This window comes from Crinia signifera, chromosome 1 (genome assembly GCF_055691185.1).
Source record: "Crinia signifera chromosome 1, ASM5569118v1, whole genome shotgun sequence".
Classification (NCBI taxonomy): Eukaryota; Metazoa; Chordata; class Amphibia; order Anura; family Myobatrachidae; genus Crinia; species Crinia signifera.
In genome coordinates, this window is record NC_139217.1 from 121,890,452 (window position 1) to 121,915,427 (window position 24,976).

The 24,976-nt window shown below is 41.9% G+C and overlaps 1 protein-coding gene across 1 annotated transcript in view; it reads right to left on the minus strand.

Moving 5' to 3' along the window:
• Positions 1–24,976, minus strand: part of NAF1 (nuclear assembly factor 1 ribonucleoprotein) — an 83,260-nt gene that overhangs the window by 30,632 nt on the left and 27,652 nt on the right. Inside the window, exons 5-6 of the mRNA XM_083172711.1 lie at positions 17,844–17,926; positions 12,724–12,884 (exon numbers count right to left, since the gene is read on the minus strand). Of these exons, the coding sequence (XP_083028837.1) occupies positions 12,724–12,884; positions 17,844–17,926 (244 nt within the window). The remainder of the gene's footprint in view (positions 1–12,723; positions 12,885–17,843; positions 17,927–24,976) is intronic.

Here is a 24,976-nt window from a genome sequence, read left to right on the forward strand (position 1 = left end):
AATCCCGGGATTGGATTATCCAATCCCGGGATTTTCGGGATTAGACTGCGCATGCGCAGTCTAATGCCGGGCAGCGTCTGAGCACTAGCTCAGACGCTGCCCGGCTCCCGAATCCTGACCCCTGCGTGCGGCGATGCGTAGCGTGACAGTAGAGGTCACGCTGCGCAGCCTTCTGCTGTGCACGCCCCTTCCAGTCTCCTCTGCACGTCGCCCGCCTGCCTCTGCCCACCCGCGTTCTTTCCGGCCTGCGGCCTGGCTGCTTAGAAGGAGGTGCACGAGCCTGGAGGCACCGTGCACCTCCGAACCCACTCCCGGCCGGCCGCCCGCCCGCTAATGTAAGTAAATGTGCGGGTCGGCCGGTGTGGGGGTGGGTATGTGTGGAGCAGAACTGTATTAGGGATGCCAATCCCGGGATCCCGAGAATCCCGGGATTGAGCATTTTTTAATCCCGGATCCCGGGATTGAAAAAATGCCCCGGGATTGGCATCCCTACATGTAATGCATTGCTGCTGGTCCAGAATGGTCTATTTATAGATTTTACTTCTAGAGGTGTAATTACAAAACATTAAACCTTTGCAAGCTTGTACTTCTCTGCAAGTTTGTGCCCAAAACTTAAAGCAGTACTATACACGCCTGGCTTGTTACATAATCGTGCCGCTTTGGAAATACACCACTCAATGTACTGTATTACTACAATTTGCTGGTACAGGACAGCAGATTCCAAAAACTCTGAAATACAATATTTGCCAACACTGTCAACATATATCTAATAATGCTCCTCTGAACTTTCCATCCAAGATTTGTCATCTTCAGGTTTTAAGCTGCCCATACACGGTCCGTTGTGGACCGGCTCCGTTCTGTAATTTGCGATGCGCGCTCACATAGTACGGTACAAAAAGTATGTGCTGCACATACTTTTTGTACTAGCTACACATCGCATTGCATGCACAAGGCATGCGATGCGTACTAATTAAGTCCCGAACGGATCCGTTAAACGGACCGTGTATGGGCAGCTTAAGTTTTGCTTGTATATTTAATCTCCCGGCTATTTATATAAAGCGGTTCTTGAGGAGTTGGAGCACAAAATTTAAAGGGGCACTACGATTCCCATGTACAGCATGCCAGACTTTACAATGAAAGTTAGAGGATGCTTTTACATTTCCAGCTTCAACCTGCTGCTTCAGACATGCGTGGGACCACTGACTGGGGATCTGCTTTCACAAGATTGGCAGCTACTCTGCACAAGTTGACATAGCTTGTATAGGTTGAGTCAACTCCGTGCATACACACTGTGTGGCTTTCTCCCTGCCAAGCACGGTTAGTGAGGGGCGGACGGCTTTCCATATTGCTGCACTATGGAAAGCGGTGTACAAAGCCGCTTATCTGCTGGCAATACCTGTACACACTGGGCAGCTTTCATGCTGACAGCCGCTCAGATGGGAAAACTGAGCGGCTTTCACATGAAAGTCACCCAGTGTGTATGGACCTTTACAGTAAAGCTGCAGCCACTGGCATCTTCCAATCACAGAAAAGTGAGAGCAGCAGCTCTTATTTAAATATAACAAATGGTTTAAAATAAGGACTTGACACATGTATAATTGGGTTATTGCTTTATATGCAATTTTGGACTTATTCACTGCTGGTTCTATACTTATCCATTAGTAAATTATGCCATATTGCTGGTCATTGGCATAGTAACATTTTGCTGTACATCTGCATACAAATTGGAATTAATCATTTGCTGAATATGGGTGCACACTAGCCAAACTCATTCCAGTTAATTAGACTAGTGTCTAAAAGTGACCTATACATGGGGAGAATTGCTGAGCGATCTGACAGGGCCAGTGTCAGGGCCCCGCCAGCATGCTGGATATTAATCGCTGGGCTATGCCGACGTGCAGGGCACCACATTGCTATGGCCCCTGTACGATGTAAGCGATGTAGGGGCATTTTCTAAGCGATCTAGGTGAATGTTAAGACTTCTCAATTAACATAATTGTATGTGTATTTTATGCTTAATTTATTGATTTTTGAGTGTTTACATTTCCGAAATTAAAATTTACTATACATTAACAAGTAGCCATCAATCCATTTGCTTTACACATCCTACATATTTAATGTACATTAATTACATCAAATAAAGCGCTCCCTTAGAAGTCACAAATTACATTCTCAGTCACAATTAACAAGCTTGAACAGAGAATACAGAGTAGTTTGGAGTTATGAAGCATTTTAGCACAGATTATATATAGACTGAATCAGACTACCAGAATCTGTGACAAGTTATCTGCCTGCTAAGTAAAATGGTCTACAACAAATTACAGTAGTATAGATTATGCATTTCTTTCTGGCTTGTGCTATGCGAACATTCCCAGGAACCTTTTTAAAACGCTTCCAAGCCTCAGCTGAGATGAAATGGAAATATGAATTCCATACAACAAGGGCTCTTGAGGTTTAAAGTTGTTTTATATCAGGGCAATTTTTTTTTACATTTCTGGTATATATTTCTCGGGTCAGACCCAGGATTTTCTCAGGTCTCCACTGCACTGTATTCCCAGGTAGACACCGTATGCATGGTTATGGAAAGCAGGGCAGTGGGAGGCAATGGCAGGTGGGAGGACAGCACCAGTGGTAGACTGAGACAGTCCTATATTCAGCTGCATAATGTGCAAGCCAGAAATGCACAGGAGTAAAAACCCAGGTAAGAGCGGTTTCTACTGCCGCTCACCTGGGAAAGACCAGCTAAAAACCCTACTTGTGACTAGGGTAAAAACCCCAGGTCACTTTACTTGGTATTTTAACTTGTAATAGTTTCCACTGACAAAAATCCCAGGAAGGTGAGCAGGGGAAAAGGGGTATAAGAACAACATGTACCAGAATAACAGGAGGGCCAGAACATTTTTTTTTTTTTTTAAGGTGAATTCTGAATATTCTGTAATAGCTAAGCCAATCATCTGATTGAGTATGCATTTCACTTGTTGAAGACAAAACTAAAGGCAGAAATACAAATGGAGCCGCTCTCATCAGAGCGGTTCCTGGTGTGAAAATTGCTACCCCGGGCCACAAAATGAAGCGCATGTGAAGGAGACACCCGCACGCCTCATTCCCCGCAATGGACACGCAAGCGCGTGAGACACTCACGCAGTCATGATTCCTAGCGCACCAGATCGGGGTGGCTGGAGGTATGCCAGTAACGATGAGGCTGGCCCCGTCTGTACCCCAAAACATTTAAAGACCTTTGTAGTGGAGGCTTCAGCGCCAACTCAGGACTTTAGAATGGTAAGAATTTAAACATGTGTGCAGTGTGTGTGGTATGGTCCCCTATGGGCCCATGTGCACACTGCACCCATTATGGCGATGTACTTGGGTTTGAAGTTGCTTTAAAATGATCTATTATTAACTGTATAACATTCCACATAAACCAGGATGGAACAATTATTTATTGGGTGTATTTAATGAGTCGCAAATATCGGCACACATCTAAGCCTGTCGTATCCGACTTAAAAAAAAAAAAAAGTTGAATCTGCATTTGGACAATCCATGTCAACCAATGTATGTCGACTGTCGGAATCAAACATTGGATACTCCCTCCACCCAATAGTCTTTAAGTAATTAAAACTGTAGAAACGGCATGTACATTCGACTGGTACACAATGGAGACCCATTACTGCACAAAGGACAAAGCCTATTGCTACAGTAGGATGACCCTGATAAGGAAAACTGATGATTGTGTAAATACACATAGCCCCTATTCACCTCATGGTGTAAGAAAAAAAACAAAAAACAAAAAAACAATTATAGCTGTACAGTATTTCACAGCTGGGAAAATGGATTGTACTAAAAACCATTAAAATCCAGTGACATCTACTGCTGTGGACAAAAATAAAATGCAATTTCTTTTTTGAATGTGCTAAACCAACACAACATTGATCTTCTAAAATGTAGAACAGTGCCGTGTAATTTTTTATTGACAGTTTTTTTTATAGGTTTTGCTTTAGTACCATAGATTAAGATATCTTTTCAGCAATTTTTAACTGCTGAAAATTGACCTTAATAAAAATACCCCAAGGGATCTACAGCAGGGAATTGGGTTACATCTTTCTTTGTGGTACAATGATAAGTGATGGAGGCAACTATGTTAAAGAATAACGTTTTACATAAACATACTGCATATAACGTTTTATACAAATGATAAAAAAAAAACTTTTCCTCTGTGTGAAATTAAAAGCTTTTAGCCACAATATCATGAGTTGAGCTGTGACACAAGCTATACACAATGTAAAAATAATTCTGGGCATTGATGGTCCTGTTTGCTATTGTCATCACTTTGCCCACTGCAGAGCCAATCATTCTTTTGTATAAAATGTGTAGCCAAATCTAATCAAAGGGAAAAATAAACCTTAAATCCACACAAAACATCTATTTCAACACCCTCTAGAACCGATATACCAAAAAGTAGTATAAGAATATTATGGAATAATATATAATGTCAAAGTCGGTACTGTGCTCACGTACGTCTAGACTCCTTTCATATTAAAACAGTCACCACACTGTAATGAGACTAGAAAGGACGGTTTGACTTTTTGCCCACCAGAATGTCTTTCACAAAAAAAAACTGAGCAATATAGGAATGTCATATTGTTTAAATCAGAAGAAGCTGTTTAAGTGCCATATTCCTTCCCAAGATGCTATTTAATGGAAAAAGACTCAAACAAAAGAGGTCTGACAATACAGAGTACCACAGAGGTCACACGCTATACAAAACACAACTTGTAGGATATCTGTACATGAACACAGCTGCACTAAATGTATGATCATCTTATTAAATAAATGACAAACCTACTTATGACTTGAGTAACACACACCCAGCTTGGCTGCCGTGCACCCCCGCTGCGCACAGCGCTACAAATTTTAAAAAAAGTAGTACACATGTATGTTGCCCACCCCTGGTCTAACACCCTGTCCCAGTCCGTGGATTTTCATTTGCACCAAAACTATCTAAAAATAAACATCTAGGACTGATGTTTGCTATGAAAGTGCATCCTCTTCTCAGAAGAGATGATCCAACCAATGCTGCATCTTAAAATGTATACCAAAATAAATTTACTATAATCGGCTGCGGTATGGGTTGTATAGTATGTACAGGGCATACACACTAGATGACCCATAATGAGGCTGATATTGTGAAGATACCAGCTGTGAGCATACACACTGAATGATATCCGTTAAACATATAATTCAGGGACTTCACCAGGATCCAATAAACATGCAGGTCGTTGGCTATATGTCTAAAACTGGCCCGCATGTTTAGCCGCAGGGGAGGTGGGTCTTTAAGGAAGTTGAGTGTACATACTAAAGTTAAAGGTGTCATTCAGAAGGTCCCTTTGGCGCTAGATCTTTAAAAAAAATAATAATAATCTAGTGTGTATGGAGCTTTACATTAGCAGACGGGAGCCCCATCTTCTTCGGTAAAAGGCTGTGTGGTACTTTGTATACCATCGCTATACTCCCAGCCTCACACACACACAGAGCAGCAGCTGACTACTTCATTGCAGCTGTAGTCAGTGTGTGATATATATACACACATACAATGGTAGTGCCAAATACTTAGCAAAAAAGAAATAGAAGGTTGGCAGAACGGGATATGAACATAAATCCCTCTCGCCTCTTTGCCACAGGCATTCAAGCAACATTCCCACAAAGCACTTGTGCTTAGAACTAGTCTATGTAAGCTCATGTAAGATCCCTCGAGTCCACACTATATTCGTCATCTGTACATTATTCAGATTTTTTTTTTTTTTTTAAGCTAGTAAATTCAGTAAATTCTTTCCTCTCTGTTGTGTATGGTTAACTGCAACAGAATGTAATGCACTACAGATGTCATTTTTTTAATGTCATCAACATTTAAACGTAATTAAAAACATAACTCGGCATACTGTATGTAGCCAGGTCCCTGGGACGGTATTTGGGACAGCCAGGGAATTCTGATTAAGGCTTAACATGAATTAGCTTCTGGTTGCAGAAATCTGCCAACAGCACTGAACACAACATCCTAAACTAAAACCTTATATCTGGGGCTGAGGGGAAATGGTCTGAATCAATGCACTGAAAACGGCAGAGATCCACATTCAAAATATATGGAATGGATCACCAGTAGCCTGGGTGTGCATTGACACAGCTCCACATTTTGCAGAGAAGGAAGGGATTCTGAGAAAGCATCTACAGTACATACAGATGTGTCCTCATACATCTAGCCTCAATACACCTTGCACCACCAGATGCCTGACGTGAGTAAGCTAGCAGTTCCCACATTTTTTTTTTTAATTGCATAAAATGTCTTATTCACTTTGTTATGCAAATTCATATGCTGCAGCATGAAATACTATGTCACAGTAAACCACTAACAGCATTTTGTATGCAAACCAATCACACACAGAATACAGACATACTGCATATATGCCTGATTGACTTATTCGCATTGTGTTGTAAATTAGAAGCATTTTCAAGGAAAATGCCCAAAAAGACACCTGGTGTCGTAAACATGCTCACTGCTAGGAGTGACTAGAAGGGCTGTTTAACATGACTGCAGCAACAATAAGACATCTCTATATGGAAACATAATAAATCAAAATACATTCCCCATACATATAGCGGCCATTTTGTATCAACAAAATGGCCACTGTATCTATGGCAACACTATGCCCAGCATACACATATACGTCTGCCCAGCGCCTGTTGCTATGGACGCCGTTTGTGGAAGTGCGACTTCCGGCGGAAGTGAGGTATCGCGAGTGAAGATGAGAAGCTATGTCCAGTGCGGGTGCGTCACTTCCAGCGGAGGTCGACGCCCGTCACCGCGGCCCGCGTCCCCACGTGCAAAGATGTCACGTGGGCGGGCGGGAACCTAAAATGGGATCCGTCTAAGCACAAGTGCTTCAGGTATAAATGAACAATGTTCTTCAGTATGACTCACACTTCTGAAGAAGGACGTTACCGTCCGAAATGCATTAAGTGAGGCATACACTTGGAACTTCTTTGGCTGGACTGCTACCCACCCTGCCTGGACTGATAGAGGACTGGGATACTGGTGCCCGGAGTCTCCTATACATTTGGACATCCAGTTCCTGGTCGGAGGGGAGGAAAATTCTGCAGCAGCTTTGCCATAAGGACCCTGTTTTAAATGCGATTTTAATCAATATTGTAAGTCTCCTGTATCAAATAAAATTCTTTGTTACCCCTTGGATACTACGCAATGATCTCTTTGTATTGATATACCCTTATTCCAATTCCCCACTCAAACGTGGGAGAAAGGGTACATCATTTCTTGTTGTTTTAGGTATTCATCATCCATTGAAATACATCAGGATTGCTGTTTCCTAACAGATATGTATTTTTACAATTGATCACACAATTAGCGCTAAGTGGTGTCACCATTTCTTGTATACATGCAGGACTTATGAAATCATAAAACTAATGGCTCCAGGGAGGCTATTATCGCTTAACTGATTCTTTAGTTGTGTCAGTATGGAGAGAAGGATTTCAAGTATTCCATCAAGAAAAGCTCAATGACTAGATCAGGCATTCCCAACCGCGGTCCTCAAGGCACACCAACAGTGCAGGTTTTAGTGATAACCAGGCTTCAGCACAGATGGTTTAATCGGAATCCCTCACATACTAATTAAGTCACCCGTGCTCAAGCCTGGATATCTACAAGACCTGTACTCTTGGTGTGCCTTGAGGACCGTGGTTGGGAATGCCTGGACTACATGGTAAGAAAGGGAAATGCTACAGCTAGACTATAAAAAAAAGTCATTAAAATAAAATATAAAGCACAAAAAACCTAAAAAACGGGCTAATATATGGATTTTAGTCTGCTGTTTATAGACAATTATAGCCGTTTTTTTGGCTGAAAAATGACCCAACTTTTGGCAAAAAGACATGGGATCCAGGAATAGTTAATAAACCCATGTGTTTTTGGTTAAAAAAAAATAATATAAATAAAAACCTCTAAGGGCTGGTTATCAGGGATTGTGTTTTGCAGGCCTGAGTGTTACAGAATGCTCCATGGGTTTCTGTAGTAAGTCACAACGGCTAACTGCACCGCCCAAAGCACAGAATATTTTTTTACATGTATTTTTAGTTTTTACTGATTCACAATGTTGTAGTTTATTTACACCATCCAATGTTTGAATGGCTTTAATAGTCCCACTCACCAAAAAAATTTAAGTTAGGTAATATAAAAAAGAGCCTATAAAGCTATAAAATACTAAAAGTTTCAGTTAATGGTTGGGATTAAAGATGTGAAAAGTTATGGTTTGGATCTGGGAACCAACAACACCTACAAGACTCCCAAAATGAATTAGTATCCCTGAAAATGCTGCAGAAGATAAAAGGACATTGCTGCCTAAGTGCTTTCAAGGACATTTCACCTTGTATTTTAGCTTTATAGGACTGAAGCCAAGACCAAACGCGTCTCATCAAAAATAGGAGTCCGCAATAAAATGGTACGGCTGTGGTTATGGAAGTTGACAAATTAAAAGACATCAAAAAAGAAAAAATGTGGGGACCAGTTCTCACGAGGAGAGACTGGGCCAGGGGCGCTCACCAGGAGTGGTTCTACCCAGCTGCTGCTTTAAAACAGGATGGTCAGTCCTATGTAGTGTACCAAAAAGAAAGAAAAAGTTAAAGCAGTGTTAAAATAATAAAAATGAGGATTGGTTGAACTATCACAATAATTGTATTAATAATGTAAATGTACTGCTAAAATAATTGTTAAGTGGCCAGCAAACAGAATATATAAAAACAATAACAACAAAACACTAGGGCCGATATGTAATAGGGTGCGATTTTTAGACTTTTGCGATTTTTTGTCAAAATTGACCAAAATCGCATTTTTTCTAAAAATCGCACATGTAATAGGATGCGAGTCGCGGTAAAAATCGCATTTTTTACCGCGAAATCGCACATTTTAAAGATGCGATTTTCAGGCACACTGAAAATCGCATCCAGATGTTTTCCCATAGTAAACTATAGAACTCGCATATGTAATTGGATGCGAGTTCTAAAGTCGCATATGGGAGCTAAAAAAAAAAAAAAAAAAAAAAAAAAAAAAAAAATCGCAAAAAAAATAGACCAGCTTCTGACTGGCGATTTAGGCAGAAACATGCACAGATCATTGAGATCTGTGCATGCTTCTGCTGTAAAAAAATAGTTAAAAAAGAAATTTAAATAAAAAACTGGCGTGCGGTCCCCCTCCTAAGCATTACCAGCCCCGGGCTCAAAAAGCCGGTGCTGGTATCATAAAATCAGAGGGACCAACAAATAGGGGTCCCCTTGATTTATTGAAACCAGCACCAGGCTCAAGGTCCAGCGCTGGTTCCCAAAATACGGGGGACAAAATGACTAGGGATCCCCCGTATTTAAAGAACCAGCACCGGACCCAAACAGCCAGCAGGGTAATGCCACAGCCGGGGGGGAGACTTTTTATACAAGTCCCCCCTGCCAAAGCATTCAGCCCTGTGGCTGGTCAGCATGGGCAGGGGTCCTGGGGAAGTGGGGACCCCCCCCCAAAGAAGGGTTCCCCCCCCTCCAGAACTTACCTGCCCATGCTGAAGCCCGGGGCTGTCCTCCATGCCCCTGGGCTGTGGGCATGGAGCTGATTTTGTGTAAAATCAAGTTAAATCTATTGTTTTTAACAGTGGTACTACAAGTGCCAGCAAGCCTCCCCTGCAAGCTGGGACTTGGAGAACCACAAGTCCCAGCCTGCAGGGCATTAAAGGGCCCGCTGTAACTTGTAGTTCTACTGTTAAAAAAATAGTACACAAAACACACACTGACACACATTTTAAATAAAAGTTTAATACACACATCACACACACACTCATATTTACCTATCTTTATCCCGTCGGTAGGTCGCTGGCTCCGGGGTCGGCGGCTCCGGGGTCGGCGTCCTGTCCGACGATAATCCATGTTGGACCTGTGGAAGTAAATCCTACTCACCAGGTCCACCATGGATGGTCTTCTGTCTTCTCTTCTCTCTTCTTCTTTATCTTCAAGCTCTTGCGGCTCCGGCAGCTCCATTCGGCAATATGATGAAAGGCGCTGGAGATGTTTGATCTTCAGCGCCTAACATCAGAATGATTCTATTGGCTGCTCAGCAGCCAATGAGAAGCTCTGCTGGGAGCAGCCAATAGAATCATTCTAAGCACCGGCGTTGAAGAGGCAACATGTCTCCGCAGAGATGTTGCCTCTTCAACGCCGGTGCTTAGAATGATTCTATTGGCTGCTCCCAGCGGCGCTTCTCATTGGCTGCTGAGCAGCCAATAGAATCATTCTGATGTTAGGCGCTGAAGATCAAACATCTCCAGCGCCTTTCATCATATTGCCGAATGAAGCTGCCGGAGCCGCAAGAGCTTAAAGATAAAGAAGAAGAGAGAAGAGAAGACAGAAGACCATCCATGGTGGGCCTGGTGAGTAGGATTTATTTCCACAGGTCCAACATGGATTATTGTCGGACAGGACGCCGACACCGGAGCCAGCGACACCGGAGCCAGCGACACCGGAGCCAGCGACCTACCGACGGGATAAAGATAGGTAAGTATGAGTGTGTGTGTGATGTGTGTATTAAACTTTTATTTAAAATGTGTGTCAGTGTGTGTTTTGTGTACTATTTTTTTAACAGTAGAACTACAAGTTACAGCGGGCCCTTTAATGCCCTGCAGGCTGGGACTTGTGGTTCTCCAAGTCCCAGCTTGCAGGGGAGGCTTGCTGGCACTTGTAGTACCACTGTTAAAAACAATAGATTTAACTTGATTTTACACAAAATCAGCTCCATGCCCACAGCCCAGGGGCATGGAGGACAGCCCCGGGCTTCAGCATGGGCAGGTAAGTTCTGGAGGGGGGGGGGAACCCTTCTTTGGGGGGGTCCCCACTTCCCCAGGACCCCTGCCCATGCTGACCAGCCACAGGACTGAATGCTTTGGCCGGGGGGACTTGTATAAAAAGTCTCCCCCCGGCTGTGGCATTACCCTGCTGGCTGTTTGGGTCCGGTGCTGGTTCTTTAAATACGGGGGACCCCAGTCATTTTGTCCCCCGTATTTGGGGAACCAGAACCGGCCCTTGAGCCTGGTGCTGGTTTCATAAAATCGGGGGAACCCCAACTTGTTGGTTCCCTTGATTTCATTAAACCAGCACCGGCTCTTTGAGCCCGGGGCTGGTTATGATCGGGAGCGGGACTCCACGCCGTTTTTTTTTTTTTTTTTTTTTATCGCACATTTGAAAATGCGCACAATTTCATGACTGAAAATGCACACATTTTCATTATTAAAACTCGCCCGAAATCGCACCACATCGCACTTTTTTCCCCGTGAATTCGCATCTCATTACATATGCGAATTTGCGGCAAAAAATGCGATTTGGAAAGGTGCGATTTTGTGCGATATGGTGCGATTTTTGGACTAGTCCAAAAATCGCACCCTATTACATATCGCCCTAGGTGTGTATAATAGTCTGGTTCCTCACCAACCGGAGAATTAAGATGTCCTGGAGAGTCCTGTATTATGGGCCCATAAACATATTTAGAAGTTCCCCAAATGGTCATCCAGAGGGAGAATCACCAGGTGCAGATCTTGTGCTTGGAGTGGCCCAGAATGGCACAAATAACCAACTCCTGCTGCAAATTCTCTTGTGAATGGTGGAAAGATGCTCAACCCTCAATGGATGAACCAGCGATTTGTATCGGATTTGGAGAGGGGCAATTCGTGGTCCAGATGGAATAGTCAGGACTGCAATCCAGAGACACCTGGTGGGGAGGCTATTATACACACCTAGTGTTTTATTGTTATTGTTTTTATATATTATGTTTGCTGGCCACAATTATTTTAGCAGTACATTTACATTATTAATAAAATTATTGTGATCGTTCAACCAATCCTCATTTTTATTATTTTAGCGCTGCTTCAAATTTTTCTGTCTTTTTGGCAAATTACAAGACATCACTGCTGTTAACATACAAGTGAAAATATTGCTGACCACACTCTTTAAGTGCCGTCAATGTGGTCTCCAATGACTCTTGGCATCCAGCTCACAGATGCATTATTATGGTGTGTTGTGCCTGCCTTCAACAGTGACCCAGGTTGGCTCTAGCGACTAACTTATGCATTTGACAACCATTTACTTTGCGGTCGCTGTTACATTATACAGTATTGTTTTTCAGGTAGTTTCATAAGGGTTGTTGACACAGTGCGATTTTGCTTGTGATTTGATCCCAATTCGACTGGGATCGAATCGAAAGGACAAGGAAAACGCATTTGATTTGGACTATATAGTGCAGATCTGTACAACAGTCTATTATTCGATTACATTTTTATGCCGCAGGTCTGCTTATCAGGATTGAATTAGCATTGAATGCGGCTTAAAACAGATTCATGTCCATTCAATGTTGATAGGATTTTGCTTATATAAGCAAAATCGAATAGAAAAATAGACCAAATCGAATGTGTGTACGGGTAATAGACCACCTCCGATTGAAGCTGATAAACATCAGCTTTAGGCGATTCCCAAGGTGAAGGGTGGAGCTTACTATCTCAGAAAGCAAATTTGAAAGTAGAATATTTTCAACTGGAAACAATCAAATCCATGATGGATGTATGTAGATTGGCAGTGTTTAAAAACAAAACTTTCAATGGCAATGTTGAGTTTACGCTTTACAGTCAGACTACGTACCTCTTTAAAACATCAGGTATGATATACTGTGTGAAGTCTTCAACCGATGGAGCAAAGTACATGGTATCTTTTACCTTGATACCACTGGCTTCAACACGATCCTCTGAATTAAAGCGAACCACATAAAAAGGACGCGGAACAGGTCCAAATATTTCAAATATCTGTAGGGTACAAATAAAATGACAAATTGTCAACGCCACAATATTAGGTACATTTTCTCGTTATCTTAAGGGGCATACATACGTGGTGATTTCAGCCTCATTTCTAAGCAATCTGACTAGATCGCTAAGAAACGGAGCACTGATCGCTCCCTGTGTATGCCCTGCAACGATGGCGATGTCACTATCGCCCACAGGGAAAGCCAGTACTCGCACTGGCTTTCCTGCAAGAACAATTGCTTTGCCTACAAAAAAAATAGGCAAAGCCCTGCTCAGCAAGATCGCTCAGCTCACAGCATCGCGAATGTCCGGCGAAGAGTGCTAAGCGGTCGTGCTTAAGCCTGTCACTCAGCAAGCCAGCCCAGTTGCCCCATGTGTACAGGGCTTTAGAGCAGGGGTTCTTAATCTTTTTTCAATCACGGCACAGTAGACTATCGGAATGCTTCCATGGCACCCCCAGACCCCCCAAAAACGCAGAAAAATATAGGTAAAATTAAGTAGATTGTGTTTACATGTGATTCTTAGGCTCAGTTATGTGGTAAAGGGCAGGATTTGCTTCTGTTTGTACACATTTTATGATTGGCAGCCACCAGCACTGGTTTTGTCGATAAATACTTGATCATGAATCATTTGAATTGGTCCAGGACCACCCCTGCAAGGGTCCTGAGCTACCCCAGTGAGCAGAGGCACACATTTTGGGAAACATTGCTTTAGAATGAATATTAAAATATTTCGATTTATTCTTAAAAATAAATAGTTTTCTATTCACTTTAATGGAATACTTAGTAGTAAATAGAAAAAAATAATAAGAAGAGGCCCATCAGTACGGACTACCACATACTTTGAAGTTATCGGCCATAGGCAATGAGAACGGCATTGCAAGAAAAATATATTGCTTTGACATCACTAAAGGTTGTATAATCAGCCTAGTACAAGCTGTAGGTTCAGTCAGAGTGGTAAGAACTTACTACGCTGACCAATACAACAAAGAAAAGAAAGTATGACGTTTCCTATTCAGTAACGACGCTGGCATCACCACATCAAGCAACACTATAAAATCGAGACAAATGGTTGAATATGTGTACATATAACCAAGGGTGGTCATTGTAATGTGTTATGGCAGCATTTCCTTCTGCAGTTTCCACAAATATAGATGATTTATGCCAAAACTATATATCTTATTGAAGAGGCTTATCACGAATGAGAAAAAAAATTATATATTATTGCCATTGCATCCTAAAATATCTCAGGATATTAAGTGGTTAATGACAATCAAGTTATTTTATTGGGTGTAAACGCAAATAATATGATTACCAGAGCGCAGGTTTGTAATCAACCATCTGGCAACGTATTAAAAAAAACAACAACATGGTGAACATTTATTAACAGCAGATAAGATCGCGTCAGCTGAAGAGCACCCTTTGTTACATGGCTGATAAGGAAGGTAGGGATGTTTTTATATCATTATTTGAAAGTCATTTTATTATGGAAGACAACTGGCATCTCCACTAAATAAAGGAAACAAATCACATGGGAAATAAACCATCAATAGAAGCAACATCAAAGGGATTGTTAAAAAAAAATTATCTAAATAAAAAAAATTGTGAAAAAAACATTTCTGGAATTTATTTTACTGCAGCTTTAGCAGATACAAAACATTAATTACTACATCAATGGCATTAAGAAACAAAGTCTATTCATTCTGCGCAAAGTTGTAAATACGGTCTACAAGACGTCTGGATGTATAAATTGAGCTAATGCACAGACCAGTCTATAAATAAATAACCACTGATTAATTGTGGGTGTTCTCTTCTCCATATACAATTTATACCAGGTCCAAAGAAACAAATTCAGCGTCTTCCCAGTTATTTCATTAATGCAGCTATAATATACCACGCAGAGCTTTATTGTTACCATTTTATAGTGAATTCATCTTATTAATAATGCACAAACTGAGTTTAATAACCCATCTAGAGCTATGCTTACTTTTATAAGTACCTCTTGGAAGAAATACATTTATGGGAGGAAAAATTAAATCTAGATCTTGTACAGTTTTAAAGCAGCGTGCTCACATCATTGGTTCCAATCATATATTTTACAGTTCACTAAAACATTGGTACTCCCACGACAGAATAACATTGGATTGTACTGTACCTTTAGCATAATACAGGGATACAATGCATAAGCTAACAAAGGGCATAGGGATGGAGCCAACTTGGTGTCAATAAAATGGGTGCACAAAGTTCACAGAAAAACTGTGAATAAATGACGCAATTAGTAGAACAGATAACTAGTGATTTGGGGCAAATTAACTGGGGCATTAGGAATTGTGGGGCCTGGGACTTACAAAATAGGCAGGGCACCCCCACACCTATTGTTAAACAAAATATTACCATGCTAGCTGGTGCCGCACGGATGGCACCATCAATTAGATAAAAAAAAAAAAAGACAACAGGGGGAGCATGAGGTGTTATTGCGTATCTGCAACATATATGTTAAAAGGTACACCCCTTAATGCCAGCCAGCTGGGGACTCGTGGCTGAGACTTGTGTGGAGGCGGACATGCAGGTCAGCTATGTGAAGGAGGCTGGGCTGTGTGCAGCGGCCAGCGGGTAAACCGCAACCTGCTGCAGAGGACAGAATGCGGCTCCAGCGGGTGTTGTGAGGTACTTCCCCTGGGGCTCTCTCTTCAGAGCAGCAGGGCCCAGGGATAAGTGTCCCCCTAGCACCCCCCGATGGTGGCCGAGGGTGAAAATAACAGATCCTTAAGGTGTACACACACTGTGCAATACCATTAATGATCTTGTCGGGTCTCCTGGGTGAACACACTGAATGATATTGTTCAGTGAAATCAAGTCTCTGCTCCGTACATGCAGTCAATAACAATATAGTCGTTAATGACCCGCGGGAGCGCATATTGTTCATTACCTACACACTGTGGGATCATTTAAATAATATCGCTCATAGTGCACATGCATCTTTACATTGACTGACAATTGACCTGACTAATCACTTACCACAGAAGTTACTGCAAGAAACTGCTTCCTGGCGACCAAATTTGCCAGGAAGCAGATCTCCCTGTACAGAGTGGTGGTTTGCAATAATGACAGCGCAGCAGCCGGGCAGAGCGGTGAACAACTCACCCGGCTGCCGCTGTATTAGAGCAGGTCCGCGCCGGTTTAGCAGTCAATCAGGAGAGAGTTGTGTCAAGTTTGAAATATCTGCGTCACGGACCTGCTCTGATATAGCAGCAGCTGGGTGACCCCCTGCTCTAGACTGGGGCTTTATGCCCAGAGCTTTTCAATTATAAGCACCTTTCCTTGCATGGTAAATCTGCAGCTTACACTTGCTAACCTGTGATTCTATAATAAGTGCCTGGAGCTAAAGTTTAACATGATTGTTACACCTGCAATAAGGGCATAAAGTCACCCTCAGGCTCCGACAGTAATCTCCATTAAGTGGAGCTTACGAATAAGTGTGGCTAAATGAATCCAGCCCTTAAATCAAATAACTGCATAGGGAAAACACTAAGGGGTTTACTCAACTGCCGCTGGTGGGCTATACGGCGAGCAGTGCCGATAGTTTGCCGTCAGAGTATTCAACTGCCTCCCCTTCACTTGCCATTTCCACCTTGCTGGTTCTTTTCAGCGAGGTGAAAGCAGCAAGTGCGGCGATGAAAGACTTGCTGCATTTGTAGCAAACCTCGCCGATTAAGGTGATTCAGTGAGTACTTTTTTGAAACATTGAATACGGTGAGGTGGGTTGGACATTGAGGATGGCTTTTCCTCTCAGACAATAAGCCATCCTCACCGTACAAACCCCCGTCTCCCTCTATACATATAGACCAAAATATACATATATATGTTAAAACCAGCTGGTTGGGAAAAGTGGGTTTTGGCTTTCAAGAGAGAGCAAGAGAGATATATCTATATAGAGATAGACAGACAGATATATAAAATACGGGTACTGGTTTAGTTTCACGGCGGCAGCATCTCAGTTGCAGCAGCGTCTGTGACCGCTTGCGGGGCTCGCTTCGCTCGCCCACGCTATCTAAAATCAACTCCATGCCAACGTGGATAGTGGGGGTATGAACCAATTCACATTGGCATGGACTTTATTTCAGATAGTTTTCCGAGCGGCGAACCCGGAAGTAGCGGACGGCCATGCTGCTGCCGTGAACTAAACAAGAACCAAAATAGGTGTTGCAGGCAGCACTCAGGTCTTTCTGATGATTAAGCAACACAAGGCACAGGTAAGTTTAACATTTTGGTTTTATTCAAACCTTCGTTAGGAGAAGTTCAAACAAGGTTTGAATAAAACCGAAAGCTGAACTTGCAGTATCTATGCCTTGTGTGGATTAATCAACATTAGGACCGTGAGTGCCGCCTACACCACCAATTATCTATATAACCCTTGGGAGGGTACCTGGTATAGAAATTATTTACTAAAGGACTGAGTACCGAGTACAAGGAACATCTACATACAATATTTTTCCAGGCTAATAAAGGAATTCAGCATGAATTGGCAAATCAGAACATGAAGTGCACTGCGAGCAGAAAAACTTTATACACACACACAATGAAAAAACACCCCTTGCAAAAAGCGCTGTGCCGAAAAAAGTTAGGATGGGGCTTAGCGACGCTTGTTCCTGTATGCCCAGTCATCTCCTCCGGTGTCCCTACACCCTCCGGCTTCTTGCATACCATGGTGCAACCCAGTGTCATCATTTTCAGTTATTCAAGGGGGCTGCCTGGATAAAGGTTGGAGTTTGTGCCTGGTAAATTGTGACACACAATTCTTGCACTAACCAGCTCACAATGTTACATTCTTTGGTACGAGCAATATTTTATCATATTAAAGATATGTTGCTATTATCCAATGAAATACATTTTTATGCAATATGGAGCTTTCCTTCATTTCTCTCTTCCATTAGATATATAGATAAATGCACATGTAACATACCTTTCCCGCCGCACATCGATCCTCCTTAAAAATGACACTGTCCTCATTAAGCGGGGGAATATCAGGCAATGATTCAATAATTACTGGGGGGGAAAAAAAATTTCACATGAAAATGGATGTTCAAGTAGGCTACATTTATGATTTAGGATATACAAACAAGACTGTAATGCCACTATTGCATTAATCAGGCGCCGCTTTGGGACTTGTTCTAATTTAAGAAGCAGTTAAAAAGAAGGGATAGTCAGTCCCTAATAAACTAAACAGGAAAAAAGAAAATTTAAACTGCGCTTATTGAGGAAATTAATACCACATTCCCTGTGGTCCCTGTAACGTGAAGATGTTACTCTGGGTAACATCTTCACGGGGACCACTCTAACTGCAGCAGGTGGCAGCTATCCCAGACACGTGATTGTCCAAGGACTGAGCAACAACTCCACGGGGACCACTTCAATTGCAGTTCGCAGTAGTGGCAGACGTCCCAGATACGTGTGTCTAATAACTGCCCCCCCCCCCCCCAAACCTCTTTGCTAACCGGAGTCCAATAGGAACAGGATCCACTTAAAGAAGGATCAGTGGGGTGCAAATCCATTGATTTATACTTATACTATTGTTAGTGGAATCATATTATATTCATCCTTTCATTAAGGCCAGCACCTAGGATAAATGCCATTTATATAATGTTTTAATATTTTTTAATGTGTATCACATTTATGATTTATTTGTGATTATGCTAATCAAGTAAATAAATGATAAATTGAATGTGGTATTAATTTCCTCAATAAGCACATGATTTAGGATATACATGAAGTGTGCAAAACAGAGTATATTTTATTTATGCCACAAGTGGTTTGCAGCGCCGTGTATCTTGTAGGGCAGTACAGGGTACACAGGACATTACAGTAAGCAAAACATACAGAGCACAAGTAAATCTCATAGCAATTCTCAGGACAAACAGCTGGAAAGCAAAATGAGCGACGGAGTAAATCGGCAAAGGGTGGAACAGGTCTTCAAAAATGAAGGCACAACTACTAAGAATAGATCTGCTGGAAGAGAAACGGCCACGAGAGAGAGAGGAACTCTGGGCTGAATAGCCACCGAGTAGGTGTAGGATGTTAATGAAGAGGCTAGAGGGGAATCCTGCTTCTAGGTTATAGAAATATCTTTATATAGTAAATCAATAACCACTACTCATAAACCAACTTTCTACAGTTTGACAAAAAAATTGGCTGCTCTAAAAATAAAATAAATGACAAAACCTAATATTGCATAACGCCCGGTAAGTACTCAAAAGTAATTTATCGGGGAACCATGGATGAATGAGGTCAAAATACAATGATGCAGAACGAGCAAGGAATCCCAACAGGGGTCAGGTAAGTGCCCCCTGACCCTCCCAAATCTTTACACATTTCCCTCCCCAGAGCCTAAACCTAAGCCCACCCCATCCGTTATGGCAGTCAGTCATTATTCCAGCGTCAGCATCCTGATCAATTCAATAACCTGGCGGCAGTCTCGTGACAGCAGTTAGGATGACCACGTCAGTACACTGAACATCGGTATCCTAACCGCAGGGATGCGGACTGCATCCCAGATATCTATATGTATTATTTACAAAACAGTCAGGACCTGGAAGCAGTGGCCACAGCAGCCCAACCACGGTACAGTAATACAAATAAACATTCAACAAGTAAAAAGAGGATGAGCCATTCAGTCTCAGGAATATGGGGCATGGGATTGATTTACCATTTGGAAAAAAAATTGTTCCAAGTTTAATTTTAACAAAAATAAGCACATTTCTCAAATACAATGCTACAGTATTATTATAGTTTAAAAGGAGATGAACCTTTGACACTACCTGTAGCCGGGTAATACTCGTTCACTTATATTATAGGCGCATTATCACAAGCTCTATCAAATAACATGTGGTAAACAACTCAGATCTACACTGTGCCTGTTACAGATCACTGACAATGGTTCAGTCTTGGAAACAGATGGTTACTAAAAAAAAAATCTCAATACCAACTGAGTATATTGTCTAGTGCAGGCATAGGTAACCTATGGCTCTCCAGCTGTTGTGAAACTACAAGTCCTATACCTCCCAATATGACCCTCTCCAGGAGGGACACCATGCTCTGCTCCTGGACTTTCCACTTAATGCAGGATTACCTTCATCTGTGTTGAACATGTTAATTGGTAAGAAAGGTGCTTCAACACAGGTGATGGCAGTCATACATAGCATTGTGTCCCTCCTGGAGAGGGTCGTGTTGGAAGGTATGAAGTCCCAGCATGCAGTGCCACAGTTTTAGCATTGCCCAATAGCAAAACTGTGGCACGGCGTGCTAGGTCTTTTAGTTTAACATCAGCTGGAGAGCCACAGGTTACCTACACCTGGTCTAGTGTGTATTTACTATGGGCCCATTTTACACTTGATCGCAGGACAAATTTGTTCTCAAAATGGGCAAAACCATGTACACTGCAGGTGGGGCAGATGTAACACGTGCACAGATTTAGATTTGGGTGGGGTGCGTTCAAATCTAAGTTGCAGTGTAAAGATAAAGCAGACAGTATTTACCCTGCACAGAAACAAACTAACCCAAATCTAATATGAAGAAGTGTTTGAAACATAGTGCACAATAAGGCATGCACCAGCTGGTAAACAGAGCTTTTGTTGTAGCACCCAAATAGACAGATACAAAGATAGATGGTTACCACAAAATCGTGGGACAGTACACAACAAAAAACAATCATGGTGTAGTAATTCAAAACAGATTGATATTTTAATGTGTAAAAACTCACAAAAGATAAATGAAATAAACGTATAACAAAAGATCCCCAGGCACACTTGTGAGGAAGGACACAGTATCCGAAATGCATCAAGTCTTGGGTGTGCATTTCATCTGGACCCCCCCCTGCTGGCTCACCTTCATCTCCCAACTTTCAGTGCCCTGTGAAGGACCAATTATCGGTGTTGTACCTCTAGAACATCTTGGTAGCAGCCTTTGCCTGGGGATCATTTGTTATAAGTTTATCTTTGTGAGTTTTTTTTTTTTTTTTTACACATTAAAATATCAATCTGTTTTGAATTACTACACCATGATGATTTTTTGTTGGTTACCCTTACTGTGAGTCCCACAATTTGGGGACAAGGGTATCTATTCTTTTGTCATCACAGATAGAATACACTTGAAACTGAAAACTCGTCAATATCCAAAGTTAAGTATGGTTAATTTACCACCGTATCGGTGTGTCCGTGTATAGGAATATACCAAGGTAGCGCTTTGTGGCATCTATCTTTGTAGCTAACCCAAACTCTCTCTGCACATATTACATCTGCCCCACCTGCAGTGCACAGCGTTTTGCCCATTTTGAGAACAAATATGTCCTGGGATCAGGTCTGAATTAGGCCCTATATCCATAACAATGTGTGCTCCCGCAGGTTGTTCACAAATGTCCTTGGTCGTCTGTACATGCAGCTAAATCTAAAAGGTATCCTTTATGACAGCTATAGTCCTGGATTTGGCCACTGACAATTGTGAAATCATACAGTGTGTACAATATTGTATCATTTGCAGTCATCAAGTGTGCAGTCAGCTTTGGTTGGACACAAATGGAGGAGAGGAGAGATCTTTCACAATCAGCCTACTAGTAGCGGACACCACAGCCAGCGATATTGAATTGTTTATAGTACTACCAATTATAACCCAAAGTCCAAAACCAAAGTGTATTACACTATACATCAGAATAATTGGGAAGAGCAAATGATAAATGAGATTGTATGTAGTAAACATAACGAAGTAGTTACATTTTAAATAAACTTTATGGTTGTTGTATTCCATGTTAAAAGTGTATTCACACAAATAAAAGGAAGTGTTCACACAAGATCACACTCATCACCTATTTGATCAACAAAGTTCAAAGAGATCTGGTGGCTCCATCTAGCAGGCTAATTATGTATGACAGCTGAACTTACTACCAATATCAGGACTTATTTGCAGACACCATAAGCAATTTAGTTAAGTACTTACTGTAAGATAATTGCTGGTCTTTGAAATTCCATCAACTGAACATAGTACCATTCCTGAGACTACTCACTGTACCGAATATGCTTAAAGTGTATATACTTCCATACCATGGGTTGGAATCTACAAAGGATTATTTGCATATGCATCTCAGATAGAGACAGTTGCAGTTTATATACTACAGGCTGTAAGAGGGTTCTGATATACAGTATATGGACATGGTATAATGGTCAGGTGTCCAAATACCAACAGGGACTGCAATCACACTGCGTACAAATACATATTTAATATGGAGTCGCCAGAACAGCTTCCACTTTTCTGAGAAGGCATTCCACAAGATTTTGGAGTGTTTCTGTGAGAATTTCTGCCCATTCATTCTGTAGAACATTTATGGAGAGCAAGCACTGATGTTTGATGAGAAGGCCTGACTCGTAATCTCAGTTTCAATTCATCCAAAAGGTTCTCAATGGGGTTGAGGTCAGGGCTCCATGTGGGCCAGTCAAGTTCTTTCACAACGAGCGCCTCAAACCATGTATTTAAGTCCTGGTCTTGTGCACTGGGCCAGTCAATTTGGAATAGAAATGGGCCTGTTGCCACATGGTTGAAAGCATGACATTGTTTAAAATTACTTGGTATGCTAAAGCATTAAAGAGGCCTAGCTATATTCCACCAAACTTCAGTTGGCAGGTAACATTCTCTTGGCATCGCCAAACCTAGACTCTCCCATCTGACTGCCAGAGACAAGTAGTCCGTCATTTTAAAAGAACACATTTCCACTGCTGTGATGCTTGGCACTGGACTTGGATATATGAAGCTTGCATGTAGCTGTTCGGCCATAGAAAGCCATTCCATTAAGCTTACATTAATGCTTGTGGAATTTTGGAACTCTTTAGCTATTGAATCAGCAGAGCGCTGTTGACTTTTATGCACCATAGCAGTCCTGTAATTTTAAGTGGTCTTCTACTTTATGGCTAATAGCCCCAATACACTTTTGTCATTTGGGCCGATTTCACCCGATTCCAATGGATCAGGCCGAGAATTCGGGTGAAATCGGGCCAAATCACATTCCCATTGGAGTTGGAGGTACAGCCTGCACATCCGACCTCCAAATTGGACCTCCTCCTGGTGGAGGATAACAGGGTCGCATGTTATACATCACCTGCAGAAGGACCGCATGCAATGTATTGCATGTGATTCTGCCACCCAAGAAGTTTCTGAGCAGCTCAAGGGGGATCAGATGACCATACATTGCTGCGACTTAACAGTAGTGTATGGCCACCTTAAGTAGCTGCTGTTCCCAAACACTTCCACTTTCCCATAATATCGCTTACAGGTGACAGTGGAATATCCAGCAGGGATGACATTTTATGAATTTAAAGGGATGAAAGGTGACATTCTATCACAGTTCCATGCTTAAAATCACTGGGCAGCTCAAAATGACCCATTTTGTATCTCAAATGTTTGCAAAGGGAGACTGCATTCAATAATTAACAGGCGTGGCTAAATACTTTTTTTTTGGTTACATCCGACTGCATACACTGTTTTGTGGTCTGCCATTCTAGACATTCTATTCTATGGATAATGAAAGCAATTAAGTAGATCAGTGTTTCTAAAGCCCAGTACACATGGGGCAATGGGAGCTTTGTGCTGAGTTATCTAGTTAAGCACAGATCGCTCAGCAAACAGCACTGCTCCAGCAATGTGTGTTGAGCCATCTGTCACTGCCCATGTTATCAATAGAGAACACTGTAGATGACTAGTGAAATCTAGTCAGGCAATAGCAATGCGCAGCCGGGGGCCATACACATGGAGTGATCAGTGCACCATTTCTAGTCTTAGAAATGGGGCTGAAATCACCCGTGTATGCCCCTTTAAACTCAATCCTCATAAAAACCTTGTGCATGTTTTCAAGGTATCCTCAAGAATAATTAGTACCACCTGTGCATATATTGTGTTAGTCAACGAAAACACCTGTGCTCAAGCTAGATGGCCAGGAAAAAACTTACACTGTTAGGGTTGCAGGAGAACTGGGGCTAAGTAACACTGAGCTAGACAATTTCTTGGAATAGCTTTATAAAAATTTTTAGTGTACTACCATTAATGAATGAATGCTTCACTGATATATATTCCTTCATTTTATTTCATTATTGCATGTTGGTGTTTATTTTTCTTTTTTTGTACCTTTATTCAAACATGTTTTTAGACTGTTGGCTAGGGTTTTCTGGAACTTGTTTTTGGATTCACTGTGCGTTTTCTAGGGCACTTGATTGCCAAAGCACCGAGAGTCGGATGAGTGACCCACAGTCCGGATTCAGACGTTTCTCAAACAGTCGGAATCCCGACTTACATGGACTAATTTTCCCTCGTGGGGGTCCACAACACCCAGAGGTAGAATAGAATAGCGTGACAAGCACCTAAGTAGTGCTCCTGACAGTCTGGATTCCAATGTCTGAGAAATGACCATCGGAATCCATACCATGCCAAAATCAAGTAAAGCTGAATACACACCTACATATTTATCTGTCCAATCTGGTGGGAACAAAAACCTGGAAATATATGGGAGCAAAGAACATTCAAAAATTTGCTCCCAATTGCTGGAAGACAGACAATGGTCAGACAAACTGTTTAAATCAATCTGATAAAACACAATGTTTGGTACTTATATGTTAGTTGGGCGCCCACTAAGCTATTTACTTAGATTTCCACGTCCGCTCACCACACTTTATAAAATCAACTCCATGCCAACATGGACAGTGGGGGTATGAGCGTACTAACTATAGTGGGCGCCCAACTAACATAAGTACCCATTTTTTTAAGCAATGGTTTGGGAGCAAATGATGATCGTAATTTGCTCATATACATTTCCAGATTTTTGTTCCCACAGTCGGATTGAACAGATAAATCTGTGTGTGTACCCAGCTTAAGGGAAACTCGGAAAGGGTTTTCAAACAAAATCTTCACTGAATTCACAGTTCATCCATTCTTGTCATTTTAAAGCTACGGATATGATAGAGCAGCCAAAGCAAGTACAGAACAGCAACATCCCTAAGAACAAACTCCTAAAGACGTGGCCACGAGGAGCTACGGGTCTAAATAGCAAATAAAAAGAATGCCGTT